Below are 20712 nucleotides of genomic sequence, written 5' to 3'. Positions count from 1 at the left end.
ATAATGTTACTATATATTTAGACCCTATAAATATATTTTATTTAGTTAATCTAATGTTACTAAGAACTAATTGTACATAGTACCACCTGAAAACGCAAGCGAACCTAGATTTAATACTACTAATTATATAATCATATATTGTGCCTAAAAGTAGTACTGAAATAAAATAGTAAAACACTAGATACAGTGCAAAATCAACTTGCAGAATTCTAGACTAGCTTCCACCATAGACATTGATGGATGATCTTCACTAGCAGCGGAATATTTACATTCGGAAAATGACCATTCCATGCAACGTACTCCGTAAACCAAAAGTGGATTTTCAAAACCAGCAAAATACAAGCTCAGCAAACCCGAGTTTCAAACTTCAAACCGATGCCCATGCTGAAAAGCTCCTGGCTCAATAACTTTGCCCCATAAGGTACATCAACCTTCACAATTCCATCAACTGACTCGCAAGCTCGGCAATAGGGACCCCGAATCTTGCGACCCCCAGGCACTGCACGCTGAATTACATTTGCTATATTCTTGCATTTCTGGCAGATGTGCATCTGTGAAGAATCGCTGAGAGTAAAAAGGCGCTCATGCAGATTGGAAGATGCACCGTGAGCTATGAGGCAGTCGCGCTCCATCTCACCAAACTTGATGCCACCGAATCGCTTGCGATCTGCAACTGGTTGTCTCGTGAGTGGGTGGACAGGCCCGGTGTTGCGGAATTTTACTTTGTCTTCAGCCATGTGGATCAATCGCTGGTAGAACGTTGGACCTATGAAGATGAGAGAACGGACCATTTCCCCAGTTCGACCACTATAGACTCTCTCATTGCCCCATCTTGAAAATCCAGCCCTGTGATGCACATTGAATAGAGCAAATCATTCTGGCAGTCTATAGAAAACAAGAGCATGATAATAAACACAAAACAAAATAAACACCAAAAGAGGTCAAATATGCATTGCAGATAAAACACAATTTTAATAGTCATTCATTAACAAGTTGTGATAGCAGTGCAAATTAGTAAATGATCGACGAACATAGTCACCTGTGAAGCTGGTCTGTGATAGCTTCAACAGACGGAGTGCAGAAAGGGGTGGCATATTTCATTGATCCGCCGCAAGCAATTCCCTTTCCCAAAGCTGCCTCTAAAAGTTGTCCAGGAGTTTGTCGTGAAGGAAAAGCATGCGGATTTATAACGATATCAGGAACTATTCCCTGTCTTGTAAAAGGGAAGTTCTCTTGGGACTCCAGAAATCCCAGAACACCCTTTTGTCCATGCATGCTTGAAAACTTGTCTCCAAGACATGGAGAACGAACCTGCACCACCGAATCAGAAGCAGTCAATTAGTGACTTGTACATATGCCAAAATTGCAACTCTTTCACACATATACCTGTCTCAGAGACACGACAGCAAAATTCTTCCCTTCATCATTAGATGACAAAACAATTTTATGTACCATGCCCCTTTCAGTATGCTTCAGTTTCATACTGTGATCAGCCCCAGAATCAGCACACTTTCCAATAATAATATCACCACTTTGAAGATCGGCACCAATGCAAGGAAAACCATCATCGTCAAGGCTATCAACGCGTCCAAATTTACTTTGCATCTTTCCAAAATTTACATTATCATCAAGCTTTGGCATCTTGTCTAATAATTCTTTATTATCAACGTCTGCCTTATAACTTCTTATATGTTCAGATCGAAACATGCCACGCTCTAAAGAAGCACGATTCATTACCAAAGAATCCTCTTGGTTGTATCCTAGATGGACATTGACTGCAACAATAGCATTTTGACCATTATACAACTCAGGTTTTGGTACCATTACACTCTGACCTCGTGAGTTTCCAGGTTTTCCAAGACAATCAGAAGTCATTGTCCGAAAAAGTGGCCTTTGAGGATAATACAATTGATGAGATAGAGTGTCCACTCGAATATTTGAATTTGTTGTCGTAAAACCAATAGCTTGTTGAGAATGTTTCTGGGACTGATAGAGAACTCTTCTCGCATGGTCATGATTGGCAAAGGGAATGATTCCACAACTTAAGCCTAATAATAAGGACATATCAAGCTCACAGTGAGTATACTTCAGAGATTGATTCTCATCAAATCCCGACAAAAGACGTTCGATACCCCATGCAGTATTGCAATCCTCTTCCTCTTCAGTTCCAACAAACTCGATAATTCCATTTTCTAGAAGTGATTGAAAGGTGTAATTCCCCCCTTTAAATGATTCTATCTTATGCAAATTCTGAACAACCAAAAGGGGTCGTAAAATCCTTCCAGCATCAGAAAATATACGTACTTCTTTTTGTTCTTCATCTCTTTTGATTTCCACCTTCAAGCAAACAGAGATGACGTCAAAAGCAGCCGTGAAAGACATCAGAGAAGGCCAATATATGTTGCACAACCAAAACATGTACAATGTCAATCATAGCTTATGAATATATCCATCAGGCAACGACCAAACTACAAGAAATTAGTTAAAATTTATTTATAGATTTAGAAGCGAACCAGTTGATGCAACTTGTTCCTCCGCCGCAGGCGTCTAAGCTCAGAAACAAACAAGCTGGATTCTTCACAAACTCCAACCCATTCCCCATTAAGAAATACTTTATATTTGTCGTCCAGCTTAGAATGGCAATCGTCGGGAACCTTCTCCAATCCACGAGAAACTAATTCGTCAATTAAAGGTTCTGATATGTTTGTGCTAACAATTCCAGTAGCAGCCAAATTCTTTACAAGTCCACAGTTTTCACCATCCGGAGTAGAAAGGAAGCACACTCTACCCCAATGAGATGGATGCCTGCGAAGAAATTTATATCAAGAAAAAGAGAAGGCAATTGCCAAACATATAATCTGACCAAACTAAGTGTAAATCAATCAAATATGCTTTTATCATAGCATGTATAATCTAACATCTCGACAAAGTAAGCAAAACCAAGAATTCAAATAAATTTTGTCAAAACAAGAAATAAGAATCTTTTACCAACAACTGTATAACACGACTTTGATAGTTTATAACATATTCAAACCTATGCATATTAATCAAAATGTTTAAAAATAGGTGATCATAATAACATGGACATCTTAATCATTACACATATATGCATGTAACTAACCAATCAAGCAGCTGCAGTTTTGTATTAGCTACAAAGTTAACATAAGAGAGAGATAAACAACTTACGGAAATCTAGCATCTCCAACCTTTCCTGTGTATTGAACCTGACATCTTGTTTTCCGCAGATCAACCATTGTTTGCAATGGATTTGCACGCCCAAGATTTGCAACAACGCCAGAAATCCTTTCCATTTTCTTGTATGGATGTGACCATCCTCCAGTGGAGAACGCTCTAGACAAACCGTTGGTGACTATGGAGGCATCCAGATAATGTTCAATTGGACGCACATCACGATCTCCATAGAGGTCTTTTTGCAGAGCCTTGGTCATGCGCCTTCTTAAATGTGCAATATGAACTCTGAGCTCTCGCTCAAGTAATTCACTAGCTAGCTCAAATCTCTTGTTTTTAAAACTATCCCTGTTATCAAACTTTCTTTGGCCAATATAAGATTGTAAAAGACATTTTACCATATAGCCAAGAAATCGAGCTTTTTGCCTAAGACCACGAAGACTTGGAAATAAATACAACTCGAAGCAGTCTTCAGATTCTCCAGGTGGAAATAAAGTTCCGCGTATTTGTTTATTAACATAATCAAGAGCTTCCTTTCCCTTACGAAACCTTTCACATGTCTCATCCGCATACCGAATTGAGGCAAAATAGATATTCACAATCCTAGAGTCATTAGAATTATGACCAATCAAATCTATAATTTCTTTATCCGACGATACACCAAGAGCAAAAAACAGTATCCAAAGAGGAATGTTTGCTGACATAAAAAACACATTCAGACCATTCTTTTCTACATTACTATCTTCATTTTCCGAAAGCCCCGCCAACCTAACAATCAATCTATTCCTCTTAACCTCAGACCTATATGAAACTGTCCACCCTTGTTTATTTGAAACCCAAAGTCTTTTTAAACACATTTGCTCTTGTGCTATAAAAACCTGCAACAAAACCTCATAATTTTCCTTGTGAAACTAACCTCGTAATCAGGAACCGGAACACGAAAGCAGAACCTAAAAAGACATTAGACTTACCTTCTCAGCACCCTTGATGATAAAATATCCTCCAAGATCAAAATCACAATCACCTTTCTCAGCAGTTCTCATCCAACAAAGATCAGATTTAACCATCACAGGCAACCTCCCGATTATGATAGTCCGATCGTCGGTACTAAGAACTTCTTTATCAACATACTGATCTTTCCCTGTCTTAAACTTATCACTTCTAACAATCTTTTGTACATAGACCTGATTAATTTGCAGAACATACATAATCAATCAAACAATATAAAACAAACTTAATCAAAAATTTGCATAGAAATCTTTTTAAACTCACCTCAACACTAACATTAACCTTAATCCGAGAGGAATAAGTCATATTTTGAAGTCTTGCATGTCTAGGAAGCATATTATGTTCATCAGAACCATCATTACCGCCCCAAAAACTTGGTTTTTCCAAACTAAGTTCTCCAAATTTAACTGATGCATGTCTCCATTCATTATCAGTTTTCTTTGAGGGATCATAACCAGGCTCAACAACCAAATCACCAAATGAATTTAAAGTCTTTTGTAAGCCGTTGTGTATAAAATTATTGTATGAGTTAATTTGATGACTAATTAGACCATACTCATTAAAAAACATAGTAGCTGCCTTTTTACAAAAATCTTTCAACCCCACCACGTCGTTAATTTTCCTTAAACTAATTTCTGTTTCCATAGAATCAGAGTTGCTGTCATCTTCAAAATCCATGTCCCTTGATTGCATGCAAAAAAAAAAAAAAAAAAATCTGTTAATGAAAATTAAACAAGTTTATAAATAAAACACAGTCCAGTTAAAAAACTGCATTGCATGCAAAAAAATATTGAAACATAACTTACTTACAGTAACTTGCAGAATTAAGAGTCTAGAATTAACAGGTGATTATAATTACAAACTTTTCTCTAGATAATGAAAGCAACAAGGTTTTGTGTAGATAATTTTTTTTTAGAATTCTGACTCTTGAACAGACCAAGAAAATGTGAGCTTCTTACTTTGCAACTGTATAGACAAGTGTCCCACTTCTCGGTGCTTTGCACCTGCTTATTTAATATAATTAATAATTAATACTCATAAGATATATTTCAAAATTAAATTTATTAACTATATAATTAAATTAAATTTGAAATAAAATTTATTGATGGATTTTCTAAATTCTTTCATTTCTGTAATTTATAGTATTAAATTGACTTGTTTAATATATTACTAATATAAATAAAATTTTGTAATTTATTGATATGATATTATTGAATTAAATTTAGGCTTAATCACCAAAAAATGCCAAACCTATACGTTTTGTGTCAATTATAGCCAAACCTTTAAAAATCACCAGATTTAGCCAAACCTTATATGTTCTGTTTCTTTTTTAGCCATTTTTGAATCGAACCGGTTTTTCTGACACCGTGGCGTCCACGTCACCGCCAACTAAGCAATTGGCTGGCATGTCAGCTGAAATATTTAAATAAGGTTTGGCTATAACTGACACAAAATGCATAGGTTTGGTATTTTTTGATGAATAAAACAAATTTTAAAATTAAATAATTAAATGATTAATTATATTATAATAAAATTCATATATATTTAAAAAATAATATTTTTATTTAACGCTAATTAAAATTAATTTATTTTTACTAAATTTAAATAATTATAATAATTTTTTTACATATTTGAGGGATATATAATTAATTTAAATTCTAATAAAAACAAAAAATGTTATATTCATCTTAATTTTTTTTTTTTTAAATTTCAGGCGTCGGTTCTTTGACACCGCCGCCGTTTGAGACCCAATTGTTCGTCTTCCGACGAACAATCTGAGAGTAATATACACAACAAACATACGACAGTGTTCATAAGTCAACTATACACACATAATTCATAAAAATAATTACTGAATAGACTGTTTATTTAAAGGACGAGTTTAATTATTTTCTCTTTTTTTTTTCTTTATAAAGTGAAGCTGATTGCGGTGTAATCAATATATATCATGATGTTTATAAGCATAAACTCATATGTTATTTTACTCGGCATAGCCAAAAAACTTACCTTAATTTATACATAACTATTTTATTTATTACCTAAACCCAGTCATAACAAGATCTCAACAACATTAAAAATACTAAATCAAGTTCAAAATTATTATAAACATTAAATCCTTTCACCAAATTTAATTCAATATTAATTCCTACGTAATACGTTGATTCATTTTTTTAATTACATATTCATTAAAATATATTTTAATATAAATTTATTAGATTTAATTAGGTTTAATAAAAAATTAAAATTAATTTTAATTAGTATTAAATAGGAAATATTAATTATTTTTAAATATATATAAATTTCATAAATGATATAATCAATTTACTAATTATTAAATTTAAAAATTGGCTTGAATTTAAAATTAGGTTTATTCACCCAAAAAATACCAAACCTATATTTTTTGTGTCAATTATAGCCAAACCTTATTTAAATATTTCAGGTGTCATGTCAGCCAATTGCTTAGTTGGCGGTGACGTGGATGACACGGTGTCAAAAAACCGGTTCGATTCAAAAATGGCTAAAAAAGAAACATAACATATAAGATTTGGCTAAATTTGGTGATTTTTAAAGGTTTGGCTATAATTGACACAAAACGAATAGGTTTGGCATTTTTTGGTGATTAAGCCTTAAATTTATCAAATGAATCTAGTATATTTCTTCATATTCAATAACTTATCAAAATATTAATATATATTTAAACTCTTTAAACTTTATAATCATAATACTCGTAACAATTTTAATTAATTTTGATTAACTTTAACTTTATAATTTTATAAAAATAAATTATATAAATATTAAAATCATCCAAATTTCATCACTTATAAATATCTCTTCAAATTTACAACTATAAAACATGAAAAGTCTTATAAATTCAATTAATTAAAAATAAAATTTTTAATTTTTTTATTAATGAACTTCAAGTGTTTTTTTATTATTATTGTTTATAAGTTAAAAAATTTGAATTGTTTTTATTTATTCTCATAAATTATAAAAAATTTGAATATCCATAAATTATAAAATGGTTTTAAAAAACAGAAAGTTGATTAGAAAAATATTTTAAAAAGTAAGAGTTAATATGAAAGAAGTAAGAACCAGTTGACAATATATTGTCCATTTTCTCCTATAACTCAACTTTATAATACAGTAAGATATGATAGGATACAATATGATTGATATGATATGTTGCTTATTGGCTTCACTATAAATATTTTAAGCTATCTTCTGCCGTTTTAATATATTTTACTAAATAGACAACTAAAAAACGTACAGAAATAAAGTGAATTTAGTTCTAGAAAACAAACCTAATTAGCAATAATCACAGAGTTTTTCTATACTAATGTAAGCATCAAAAGTTGTTCCGACAGTTGTTATTAGAATCTCCAAATAACAAGGGTCATACTTGGCCACCCTGTATAGCTAGTTGTAAGAAATTCTAGAAAAATTACTTACAAAGAAAAAATATTAAATCTCTAAAAATAGATTTACAAAAACAGCAAAGAAAAACCATATAATTTAATGAATCTCTCTTGCATTTATAAATTTAAACAAACATTATTTCACTTATTCTGCAATTTCCATCCTTGTAATTCCCTTATATTTCGTTTCTTTGATTTCTCTTTTACTTTTTCAAATTCAGAAGAAAAGGAACAAAAATAAAAGTCTTTTTAAGTTGAAGTTTATGAAAACGTAAAAACATTTTAAAGATTAAAAAAAATGGACGAAGGGAATCAGAAAGTGGCAATCTATAAGCTGTTTGCATTTGCAGACAAGCTCGATAAGATTCTGATGATCGTCGGAAGCGTCGCGGCGTTGGCTAATGGCCTTGCTCAGCCTCTTATGACTCTAATTTTTGGTCAGCTTATTAATTCATTTGGGACTTCTGATCCTTCAGGTGTTGTTCATCAAGTGTCTCAGGTATTTTAGCGTGTTTTGAAATTACAACACAAATTTTAAAATTTGGAAAAATTAGTCGCCGACTTTTATTTTTAGCCAAATTGGAACACAAATATGTTTCCGTTGAAAAACACTAAAGTGGTTGCCGGAATAATGTATATTCTAGTATCTACATCAACGTTCTGGTGTTCCGATTTGTCAAAACATGAAATTAGTCGATAACTGATTTTTGTTAAGTTTTAAAGTTTATATTTTATTTGCAAATCACGCTGATATTGGTGATTTAATTTGCATTTAACTCTATTATTTATCTATGCATAGATCTTGCATTTCTATTTTTATTTTAGAATTTTGGTTAAGTTAGATTTCATGCATTTTCAAGTTTATTTTGTTGGAGTATTCCTTTCTGTGTTTTAAAGTAAACTCAGAAATTATTTTGGGTTTTACGTCAAAATAATGAGAAAAAATAAAAGTATAATCAACAATGTGATTTTTCATTTTGCTTTTGTTACACTATATTTAGGTTTTTGGGTTGGGATTGACACATTCATTAAAGTCCTCTAGAATATCCATGTCTCGAGGGCACTAATTCTGAAATGAGGGAGAAATGTGCCCGTTGTAAAGGAAATAGAAACTATGTCAATAAAATTAAAGTTTAGGTACTAAATTAAAATAAAACAAAAAAATAGTGCCCTCAAGATTTTAATACCGGTTCATGCTGACTGATAGACCAAATTAAATTTGAGAATCAGCTGTTTTCTTTTTAGTTTAATTGCTCGAATTCGCCGCTAAAACCATCAGTAAAATATAACCCTTCTCCGACAATATTCCGTCGCAAAATTAACATTTAGTGACCATTGTTTTCGTTTATCGAAAATTCCATTGATTATTTCGGAGTAGTGTAAGAAGATAAGAAAATTTATGTTCGCATTTGTTAATCTGCAGCTATCTCTAAAGTTGGTGTACTTGGCCATTGGTTCAGGCATTGCTGCCCTATTAGGTAAGACAAATTTATTTATTTTTCACATTTGGCGACGAGTAATTAAATATAATAAATTGAAAAATAACATTTTTGTATTAATTGTTGCAGAGGTGGCATGCTGGATGGTGACCGGAGAAAGACAATCAGCTCGTATCAGAAGTTTATATTTAAAAACAATATTAAGACAAGAAATCGGCTTCTTTGACACCGAAACGACAACCGGAGAGGTCATCGGAAGAATGTCAGGTGACACATTTCTCATTCAAGATGCCATGGGTGAGAAGGTATAATTTTTTCATCTATAAACTATTAATTCTATAGTCATTCTCAACTTTACTTGCCTCGGAAAAAAATTAACTGCAATTTTTTTAACCGAACCAACCAAATTTATAAAGATTAAAAAAAATTAAACCAAATCATTTGGTTCGGTTGCTTTTCTGGATTCAGTTTAGTTTTTGATTCGGTTTATTTATTTTTCTGTTCTCGGTTTAGTTTGTACCAAACTGGAGCTTTTTTTACTTATAAAACCGAACCAAACTGAAAAAATCAAAAAGTTTTTTATAATTTCAAATCGAATGAAATTTTTGTTTCGTTTTCTGTTCATATTTAAATAGGGGTGTCCGGTTCGGATGTCGGTTTTTCAAAAAACGATCGGTATTTTTCAAGAAAATTACGATTTGATCTTATTCGGTTTTTAATTTTACAGATACAAAAACAATTCTCTTTTTTCTAAAACTTTACATAATCTTAAAAAAAATAGAATTAGGAATCAAATTTAGAACTATATTTATACATTAACTATTTAAAAAATAAAAATCTAATTTTTTTTATAGAAAATTGTATTACATATTTATAATTTGATTTTTACAATTTCGAAAACAGAAAACTGAAACGAACCAAAAGAAAATGATAATGAATGAACCAACCCGATCATTTTTTATTCAAAAAGATCGGTTCAGTGTACGGTTGAATTAAATTAAATGAATAAACAAATAATTGACTTGGACTTGAATGTAATTTGACAGGCAGGAAAGTTCATACAATTAGTATCAACATTTTTGGGTGGATTTGCAATTGCTTTTATAAGAGGACCTTTACTTGCAGCAGTCCTACTAAGTTGTCTTCCTCCTCTAGCAATCGTTGGTGGTTTCATGGCTCTGGTCATGTCTAAACTGTCGAGCCGTGGTCAAGTTGCTTATTCAAAAGCAGGCATTGTAGTAGAACAAACCATTGGAGCCATCAGAACAGTAAGTCGAAGCAATCTAATCCGTTTATGACACAACTTAAAACATATTGTGTTCGGAATGACACTCGAAGCAATCTAATCCGTTTATGACACAACTTAAAACATGTCATGTTGTGTCGATACGATACAAACACGATCCGTCCACCCATCTTCGACATATGCTTGTTTACTGAAATCTTAATGTTGTATCTCTGCCAGGTTGCGTCGTTCACGGGCGAGAAGCACGCAATTCTGAAGTATGATGACAAGTTAAAGATAGCATACCAATCTACAGTGCAGCAAGGATTGGCGTCGGGTTTAGGAATGGGATTGATGTTGCTTATCATTTTCTCCACTTACGGACTTGCCATATGGTTCGGATCTAAATTGATTATAAACAAAGGTTATAACGGTGGGCAGGTTATCACCGTTATAATGTCTATTATGACTGGCGGACTGTAAGTAGTCGTACTCCTCGTATCATAATCAGTTCCGTAGCTTTTTCATGTTATGTTCTAATAGGATATATTTCTTCGTGTTGGCTTGGACAGTTCGTTAGGTCAGACATCTCCATCGCTTAATGCATTTGCAGCCGCACAAGCTGCAGCGTATAAGATGTTTGAGACGATCAATCGAGTACCAAAAATTGATGCATACGACATGAGCGGGGTTGAATTGGAAAATATAACTGGTGAAATTGAACTCAAAGATGTGCACTTCAGATACCCTGCCAGGCCTGATGTACAGATCTTTTCAGGATTTTCTCTGCGGATTCCGAGCGGAAAAACTGCTGCTTTAGTCGGGCAGAGCGGGAGCGGAAAATCGACAATCGTCAGCCTTATTGAAAGATTTTACGATCCTGACTCAGGTGAGGTGCTTATAAATGGTGTTAATTTGAAGAAGATAAAGCTGAGTTGGATAAGACAGCAAATCGGACTGGTTAGTCAAGAACCTGTATTATTTGCTACAAGCATAAAGCAGAACATTGCATATGGAAAACATAATCCAACTGATCAGGAAATCAGAACAGCAATTGAACTCGCTAACGCTGCGAAATTCATTGACAAAATGCCCGAGGTACCCTCACCTAATCAAAGAATGTTCAATTTCTGTATATTCTTTGTTCTGATAACCGCGTTCGTATTTCCAGGGGCTCGACACAATGGTAGGCGAGCATGGTACGCAGTTATCAGGCGGACAAAAGCAAAGAATTGCCATTGCAAGGGCTATATTAAAGAACCCGAAAATTCTTCTCCTTGATGAAGCAACAAGTGCACTGGATGCTGAGTCTGAACGAATCGTTCAAAATGCATTAGATAATGTTATGAGCAACAGGACAACTGTTATTGTTGCACACCGTTTAACTACTATCAGGAATGCAGACATTATCGCCGTATTGCAATCAGGCAAAATTTTGGAGGAAGGTAATTGTTAGAAGTGTAACTTAGTCAAGTTAACTTGTGACCTACTCGGGATTGAGACGAAAAATACTCAAAATCAACTCAAAGTGCTCCAGTCGTGTTCGAGAGTCTGATCAAACTTTGATTAATTTACTTATAATTATAAACATCTACATTATACCTTTACTTTTATACTAAAATTAATTTTAAAAATATCAAATTGAGTCGAGACGAGTGGAGCTCGATTTTTTATTATTCTATCGAGTTCGAGCTCGACCTTTTAAAAAAAATCTTAACCAGGCTCAAGTTGAATTCTGAATTTTGAATAGGGTGAGTCGAGCTCGAGTTTGATAGTGTTTCGACTTTACTGGACTTGATTACACCGTTAGCACTAGTAAACTTACAGCTCGCATACCGAACCATATATTTTCAACCTAATACATGAGGGCCTTTCAGGAACTCATGAGGAACTGATACAAAATCCAGAAGGAGGATACTCCCAGTTAATTCGCCTCCAACAAGGAAATAATAAACCCGAGCATTCTCATCACATCGGTGACAATGGTCATTCAGAAGTTGATAGGCATTTTTCCAAGTCAGGAAGCAAACATTCCGTGGAAAACACATCCTCCATGGAACGAGCACCGTCACAGCACCGCCAGTCTTTCACAGTTCATGACATGGGCTTAGGAATGCCTGTCGGTATCAATATTATCGAGACGGAAGAAGATGATCGTAGCAGTAGAGGAAAGGAGAAGCATAAAGATGTTCCAATGAGAAGACTTGCATATATGAACAAGCCTGAATTGCCAATTCTGTTACTTGGAACTATTGCTGCAGCTATACATGGAGCTGTTTTCCCAATATTTGGCCTCCTATTATCAACAGCCATCAAAATATTCTACGAGCCGCCAGCTAAGCTGAAAAAAGATTCCGAGTTCTGGGCACTGATATATGTAGTCATCGGTTTGGTTAATTTCCTAGTTCTTCCACTTCAGAACTACTTATTTGGAATTGCAGGAGGTAGACTGATCGAAAGAATCCGTTCTATGACATTTGCAAAGGTTGTACACCAAGATATCAGCTGGTTTGATGATCCTGCTAATTCGAGGTAAAAATCGTAACTAACTGCTAAAAAACCCTTTTTTCCACAGCCAAGAAAGAAAAAAATTAAATACCTTTCGATTTTTCCAGTGGTGCAGTCGGAGCAAGATTGTCTACGGATGCTTCAACTGTCAGGAGTATCGTTGGTGATTCTTTGGCCTTAGTTGTCCAAAATGCAGCAACGATCATAGCAGCGCTAATTATAGCATTCACAGCCAACTGGATTCTAGCACTTATAATTGTCGCAATATCGCCATTACTTCTGTTCCAAGGTTTTTTTCAGGCAAAGTTTTCAAAAGGGTTCAGTGCAGATTCAAAGGTTAGTACTTCTCAAAGGGTACTATTTCGCAATCAGAAAGAAAATTGGTTTCAAGTTTGCTCATGGTATCATAAAATATTTCAGGTAATGTATGAAGAAGCGAGTCAGGTGGCGAATGATGCAGTCGGAAGCATCAGAACTGTTGCATCATTTTGTGCAGAGAAGAAAGTGATGGATTTGTATCAACAGAAATGTGACGGTCCTGTTAAACAAGGTGTTCGGCTTGGACTTGTTAGCGGTGGTGGTTTTGGCTTCTCATTCTTAATTCTCTACTGCACAAATGCATTCTGTTTTTACATTGGATCAATTCTGGTGAGACATGGGAAAGCAACATTTCCAGAAGTTTTCAAAGTAAGATATGAAATCACTTCCTTAATCCATCTCACTGAAATCGAATTAATTGATTCATAACAATCTAATTTTATTGCACCGAAAATCCCTATCATTAATGTGGCTCAATTTCCATCGATTTTAGATGACGTAGAGATGAGCCGCACGCCTACGTAAATAACAAAACTCTTTGTTTAATCCAAATAATGTAAGACCATGTGGGGCAACATTAGTGTCACGTTGGCTGTGAAATCAGCGACATCATTGTCAGCTGATGCGGTGCCACATGATCTTAATATATAATGTGGATCAAAAAATAATGCTATTATTCATTTAGTCGTCCATTTCATCACCGCGTCATCTAAACTTGACGAAAATTGAACCAAACTAACATCAAGAACTTTTAGTGAGAGGGAACTTGAGAGACTATCAGTGCGAAATTAAACAATTTCTGTTCTAACCCTAAAGTTTTATGCAGGTCTTCTTTGCATTAACAATTGCAGCAATTGGGGTTTCACAGTCCAGTGGCCTGGCTCCAGACAAGAGCAAAGCCAAGGATTCAGCAGCTTCAATATTTTCCATTCTTGACAGAAAACCCCAAATTGACTCAAGCAGTGATCAAGGCACTACACTGGCAGATGTAAAGGGTGACATTGAGCTAAAACATGTCAGTTTCAAATACCCAATGAGACCAAATGTCCAAATTTTCCGAGACTTAACCATTACTATTCCCTCCGGAAAGGTTAGAATTGTAATTTTAAAAGTTCAACCAATGATGTTATTATCTAACAAGTTACGAACTGAACTTGAATTATTACCTGCAGACAGCAGCTTTGGTCGGGGAGAGCGGAAGCGGGAAATCAACAGTTATTAGTCTGATAGAAAGATTTTATGATCCTGATTCTGGCCATGTATATTTAGACAGCGTAGATGTCAAGAGTTTTAGACTAAGCTGGTTGAGACAACAAATGGGATTAGTAGGCCAAGAACCAATCCTCTTCAATGAAACGATACGTGACAATATCGCTTACGGAAAGCAGGGGACAGTTACAGAGGAAGAGATAATTGCAGCGACAAAAGCAGCAAATGCGCATAACTTCATTAGTTCATTACCACAGGGCTACGAAACCTCCGTGGGTGAACGAGGAGTGCAACTATCTGGTGGGCAAAAGCAGCGAATAGCCATCGCTAGAGCGATATTAAAGAATCCGAAAATTCTCTTGCTCGATGAGGCAACAAGCGCATTGGATGCAGAGTCGGAGCGTGTAGTACAGGAAGCATTAGATAAAGTTATGGTGAACAGAACAACTATAATTGTTGCTCATCGCCTCACTACCATTAAGGACGCTGACATCATTGCGGTAGTGAAGAACGGTGTTATTGCTGAGGAAGGAACACACGAGACACTGATAAGGATTAAAAGTGGAGCTTATGCTTCCTTAGTTGCACTTCATAAAAGTGCAACCTAAGGAGAAGCAAATAGTTTCTGAATTCTTAAGTTGAACTGGGAGAAGAGTTTTGAATTAAGAGCAGTACTGTATGAACACCTAACGTGTTGCAGAGATTTTTGCAGACATAGAAATTGTTGTTTCAGAAATCTTAACATGAACTAATAGAATAAGTTAATAATTCACTCAGAGACAATATCTAAAAGCAAAGAAAAGATTATTCATTCTCAATTTTCTTTTGAAGGAATTGATGGTAAATTTTTCTTTTGATTTTAAAACAACAAGGATTTTACTTTATGAGCACATTCTTTCTGATTCTTTAGTCTGAACAATAAAAATAATATATTGCACATAAAAACTTGCTTTCTCCTGCGATTCCACAAAATAGATGTTCGCTTTTTAAAAATTGATAACAAGCCGAGCCACATTCCTTTTCTTCTTGTTTAACCCCACAGTGATATGCAGCTATAACAGCATGTCGATTTCAAGTATCAATGTTTTTCCGCAGCTGAAGCCCTTTTTTTCTCGGTGAAGCATAGTAGCTAAGTAGTTCCAGTAAGACTGGTATATTTTATGCAGTAACATCATTTGTAGGAATCCTCTGGCGCTTCTCTACAAATGCAGAGGGGAACCACCCTGCTTTTCCTTTACATTCTCCTTCTGACCATCCAGTTGGGTTTACCTGGAATAACACATGAATTTTAGGAACACTAAACAAGCAACTACTATGTCTGTAAAAAAAAACATTTACAGAAAATATATGCCCCTATAAGGCTATAAGCCTATAACTATGATTTGAATTTCACTACAACGGTTCTTGCGTGAACAGTCATGTCTTGAGATCAGAGACAATCTGAAGCCATTACATTCCTTAGAATAAACCGCACAGTTTGCGACAAAATATACAAGAGAGCAGAACATAGGTGATGCAATGCAAAAGAAAAGTGGGGACAAAACATACTATTGGATTTAAGGTTTGAAGGGGAAAAAAGATAGCAAAATTCAAGAGATTAAAGATTAATATGAACATTTCCTACACATCTACTCCGAACAATTTCATGACAAATTGAATGGATCTCATGGTGCCCGGTTACATCTAGCAATACTCGCATTGATTCCAGATGCTAGTGTTGTATGATAAAATAAACATGCCTGATAAAAAGCATACCGATTGAAGAAAGCATGGTGGGGATGTTTCACGAATTAATTGTAAGCCAGAGAAGGGAGGTTTAGCTCTTGGAAAGTCGTATATAGCACTATCTTATTGAGAGTTTCTCCAAAGTAAACACGAGCATATAGCACTTATTAAATGTGTCACCTAAATTTACTTGTTCATTCAGAGATGCCGTCTAAATAGATTGTAATACTTTTCAAATAAAGGAAAGATACCTTCCGTACAACAACATAGTCTCCTACAGCCAAGCTCAGCTCCTTCTCGGTTTCTGCAACAAAAGCATGTGTTGCCTGCAGGATGTAAAGAATGGTATACATCAGCTATAAATTAAGTTCAGAATCTTAATCCAATATCAAGAACAAAATTAACAAGTGGACTCATCAGTCGGTACAAACTCCCACTATAAACTAATTGCTAGTCCTTTTTGTGTTCATCTCGAAAATGTTTGCTAACTTTATGTTGCTAACTAAAGGAAACTCCATAGGATAAGGACGTGTGGTCTTTCAGACAAAGAAGTCTAACTATTGTTGTATTTTTCCAGGTTACCAAGAGAAATACCATTTGAGTTAGCTTCCTTTCCATTCTTTACAAATGATTATACCACCCTTCCACACAAAAAAAAGGCTGTTTTTGTGGTTTTGACCAAAACTATGAGAAACAAATGCTACATCTTCCATGTATGGTCAAAAATGTTAAAAGTCTCTGCACTTAAAAGAGCGGGTCTTTAGGAATGCACTAAAAAAAATCCAGAATCTCTTTTGCTACCCGTGAATGCATAAAACAATACTTTAGGACCTAACTAAAAATATAAGGGAATGAGAATAGCTTATATCCATTTGTCCAATTTAAAAAGACGAATTTAGAGAAGATTCAACCTATCCAGTAAGCAAATGTATCATGGAAGTAGCTTGAAGAGGGATTAATGGTTAAAACTTAAAATCACTAACAACACAAAAATTGCCATTCGTTTTTATTCTCGTGAACTTTTTTATTAGATGAACAGCTAATGTTATTTAGCAAAGGTGCCATCTAGAACCCTATTTAATCCATATGGACCATATCTAGTTTTGAAACAGGGGTCGTAAAAGAGTTTACATGCAGTGGGAAAAGTTCAAATTACCCCTCAAAGTTGAATCTTAGATACAGCAATTAGGGAACTTACTTCAGCCAAGAAGTATATCTTCTCCGAGGCAGAGCCATTTTCTGATGGAATTATAGGAGATGGAATCACAAGAGGAGCAGACTCTTTCTTCTGTTTCTCTGAGACCATCTGACAAATTTCAGACCAGGGCATAAGTTAACACATTCCTCAGATGGATGAAAGTTTTCAAAGTGAAAACAACAGTTTTAAACTAACCTCAGCTTCAACCTCACTGAGAATAGCAGCAACTCTCAAATGGTAATTCTTTTCTCCTTCGACCTTCGAATTGTAAGCTTAATGAGGATCATTCTTCAAAATAGTTTGAAAGCTTCAAACAAGAAAATAAAATCGACAAAATTAGCAGCAAGCATACCATAGCAACAAGCCTCTGGAAACTCAACCTTTGCTGCTGTGCTTCAACAGCAGCCAAAGCAGCTGCAGCTTCTTTTCCAAGAACGGCCATGTTTGCTTTTAATTCTTGTATCTTTGCTTCTGCAGCTTGCAGCTTTGCAACATTTTCAGGAATTGGAGCTTCTCTAACTCGTGCTCGTCTCCTGGAAACCTCTGCTGCCTGTTTGCTTTTAATAGTTCATACAAGTTATTAATTTTTTTAGGCAAACATTAAGACCAAACTGACATGAAGTAATGGTGAAAGTAGAACCACAAAATTAAATAGCTCAATGCTGATAAACTGGACCCTGGATTTCCAATTACCTGTGTCTCTGCTTCCTGTCTCATCCGACTATAACGTTGAGCAAGATGGCGAGCATCTTCCAGAGGTGTACCCATAATCATTGATCGGAGGGGATCTAAGACCTGGACAAAAAAATTGCAAAACCACGTCACTCGTCTATCAGAATTCAGCAACTGATATTATGACAGGCAGTTTTTTTTTTCAATTTTGATAACATTAAATATTAAAGCAATTTATACATGGCATATAAACAGATAACAATAGTTGAAGAAAAAGTAAAATTAAAAATCAAAAGGACTCTCAAAATTGTCATCTAGATTCAGTGACAGGCTGAATGGTCAATTTAATGCTTTGAAGTCCAAGGGTAACAATTTAGTTCCCTCGTTTCTTTCTCATGCTTTTAAGCTAGTACTCAGTATTCTGTTAAATAATTTCAAGTCTTCCAAAATTACTTAAGGAAAAATTGACCATATTCCATAAAGACCTACTCGTAGAGAAAGTCGGATAGAGATAACAGTATACAGAAGTGAGAGGTTTCAAATAGAAAAGAAAATAATATATGAGGTAGACTTAAAAGGGCACCAGATCAAGATGACAAATGGAAATAGCTAACATGCTTCGGTAAATCGATTTGAGACTGAAAATCAGCTGGTTGCCTTGAATAATTAATTTGCAGACAGACAATGAGAAAAACAATAGTTAATGTGAATAAGAAGTTGTAAACTAAAGAACACAAATTTTATTCCAATTATGAGGGTGTTAATTGCTATGTTAACCTGTGTAGATACTAATCGAATCAACTCTTCTTGCTCTTTCTCCGCATGTTTACAAGCCTCACCATATATGGCTGCACCCTTGGACAATATGTTATCATTGGCATTCTCAGTCCCATATCTGCAGCAATCCTCAGCCAATTTGGTTCCTATCACAAAAATTTATATAAGATGAGAATAGATATACAGCTCAAGGCACTGTCATTTGAATATTCAACAATAATATGTAATCAGAAATATTCAGATAGCAATAGCATATTAACTGATTTCAACCTGTTTCAATATGTTTGTACCCAATAGCTGTAAATGTTTCTGCTGCTTTGACAATATCTTTTTGAAAATCCTGAAAATAAGAGTATCGTAGCCATTAAAAAAATGATTAAGAACAACTTTGCAAGAAAAGGAAATACAAGAAACTATTAAAGCATCACGAACACTTCATTCAATGTCTCTGTTTCGGAAACATGTCGGAAACTTAATGTTTCTAACACGAAACTTCATTTTAAGCATAGAAAACCTTAAATTAACACTGTTTCGCCATATCCATTTCGAAGGTCCCCGTTTCCCCATATTCGTGTCGGGTGCTACATTGTCTATAATTCTATATAGCCAAGAGAAGAACCTAATAAGGGTAGTTAACTAAGGCCAATTGGAAAATACATTCTAGAAATATGTACTCATTCTTGTAAATGCAAACACAACATTTGATTCTCTTGTTGCCCTTGTTTCTTAATATAAATACACAACAACAAGAATGCAATGCAGCACAAGTGATAATGAAATACGAAAGAAGTTAGGTAGCACGGACACTTCATTCAATCAAACGTGTCCCATTTTGGAAACATTCGGACATTTGACATTTTGGACACGAAAATTCATTTTTTACATAGGAAACTTTAAAATAACACCGTTTTGCCGTATCCGTGTCCGTGCAACCTAAAGAACTAATTAATCTCAACAACCCAAAAACATCACCACCAAACATTATTAAAGTGAATCTCTTACATAAAAAAAAGGCAAAAACTTTGTCATAAATCCTTAATCTCAAGAGTCAAAAGAACAATCCATACCTTGCCAGCACGAGTTGACCTATACAATTTCTCCAGTTGCTGATGTCTTTGCATCTCAACCTCATCAATCACTACAACATCTGAGCTTTCATAACCAGTTCCACTGAACTGCTTTATAACAGCCTGAAACAACAAAATTCCCAAATTTATAAAAATTTAACACAATTCAAGTAACACTAAATTCCAACACAGCTACAACTAAATCATGCCCATAAATTTTCTCTCCCATTTTCTCAAGAACCAAACAGAATTACATAAGATAGTGAGAATTTTTACTTGCTGTTGCTTGGCAACTTGTTCTCTTAGCTTGAAGGCTTGTTTTCTTAATGCATCCATTTTTAGAAATCAAATGAAGTGTACCCTTTGGGAGAAGAGAGTGTGATTAAAGTGGGTTTTAGTTTAAATTTGATTTGGATTGGAAATGAGTTAGATCTGAAACGGGTAAAGAGGGTCTCATTTTAGCTAAAGTTGCTGTCTTTTGCTTAGTCTTGTTAAATTATCATCAAACTATGGATTTTGTCATTACAATTTTCCTTAACATTGAAATATATTTTATTTTTTATTTTTTATTTATAACTCAAATTTTTACTAATTCTCTAACTTTTAATTTTAATTATAGCTTTTTATTTAAATATAAAAAAAATATACCATTCGGATATGTTTAATAATAAAAATACAAATTGGCATAATTTACTATATATGAAGTAATATTAATGATATATTTAATTTAAGGTTAATTACATATAAATTCACCATCTTTACACGAATTTTTAAAAATAACCCAACTTTTAAAGCGTGTCAGTTCATGACACCACCTTTAGTTTCTTTTCAAAAGCAATATTGACAATTTTTAGTGGTATTTTTGCTGACGTGGGAGGACACGTAGTAGGCCCCGGGTGTCCAAATCAGCGAAATTTTACCTAAAAATATGCTCATGTTGTTTTTAAAAATAAATGAATGC

The 20712-nt window shown here is 34.4% G+C and overlaps 3 protein-coding genes and 1 long non-coding RNA gene across 5 annotated transcripts; 1 reads left to right on the top strand and 3 right to left on the bottom strand.

The window, feature by feature from the left end:
• Positions 1–16: 16 nt before the first annotated feature.
• On the bottom strand, positions 17–5124 carry LOC126680012 (DNA-directed RNA polymerases IV and V subunit 2-like). 2 transcript variants are annotated; one of them, XM_050375040.1, is made up of 8 exons: positions 5004–5124; positions 4462–4879; positions 4161–4373; positions 3187–4067; positions 2514–2805; positions 1387–2337; positions 1040–1311; positions 17–846 (listed from the first exon to the last, which is right to left on the bottom strand). In XM_050375040.1, the coding sequence occupies exons 2-8, from the start codon at positions 4873–4875 to the stop codon at positions 345–347; spliced, it is 3525 nt and encodes a 1174-aa protein (XP_050230997.1). In that variant the 5' UTR covers positions 4876–4879; positions 5004–5124; the 3' UTR covers positions 17–344. The 2 variants fall into 2 exon arrangements, with proteins under 2 accessions (XP_050230997.1, XP_050230998.1); XM_050375041.1 differs by having other exon boundaries at positions 5008–5124.
• A 2637-nt stretch (positions 5125–7761) lies between these two features.
• Positions 7762–15094, top strand: LOC126680011 (ABC transporter B family member 9). The gene is made up of 12 exons (XM_050375039.2): positions 7762–8112; positions 9037–9091; positions 9182–9357; positions 10099–10320; positions 10518–10756; positions 10850–11375; positions 11449–11722; positions 12155–12809; positions 12893–13121; positions 13206–13472; positions 13930–14193; positions 14276–15094. Exons 1-12 carry the CDS (start codon positions 7912–7914, stop codon positions 14918–14920), a joined length of 3753 nt encoding a protein of 1250 aa, XP_050230996.1. The 5' UTR covers positions 7762–7911; the 3' UTR covers positions 14921–15094.
• LOC126680020 (uncharacterized) lies at positions 11919–12966 on the bottom strand. Its single transcript, XR_007641026.2, has 2 exons — positions 12877–12966; positions 11919–12796 (listed from the first exon to the last, which is right to left on the bottom strand). It is a non-coding gene; the product is annotated as an uncharacterized LOC126680020 (long non-coding RNA).
• A 52-nt stretch (positions 15095–15146) lies between the features above and the next one.
• Positions 15147–20253, bottom strand: LOC126680018 (SH3 domain-containing protein 3). The gene is made up of 10 exons (XM_050375048.2): positions 20028–20253; positions 19752–19874; positions 18955–19024; positions 18685–18830; positions 17929–18030; positions 17588–17785; positions 17431–17493; positions 17236–17343; positions 16289–16363; positions 15147–15581 (listed from the first exon to the last, which is right to left on the bottom strand). The coding sequence occupies exons 1-10, from the start codon at positions 20085–20087 to the stop codon at positions 15471–15473; spliced, it is 1056 nt and encodes a 351-aa protein (XP_050231005.1). The 5' UTR covers positions 20088–20253; the 3' UTR covers positions 15147–15470.
• Between the last annotated feature and the right edge of the window lie 459 nt (positions 20254–20712).

This window comes from Mercurialis annua, linkage group LG5 (genome assembly GCF_937616625.2).
Source record: "Mercurialis annua linkage group LG5, ddMerAnnu1.2, whole genome shotgun sequence".
Classification (NCBI taxonomy): Eukaryota; Viridiplantae; Streptophyta; class Magnoliopsida; order Malpighiales; family Euphorbiaceae; genus Mercurialis; species Mercurialis annua.
The sequence above is the reverse complement of the archived record's forward strand: the minus strand, read 5'-3'. Positions and strand labels throughout refer to the sequence as shown.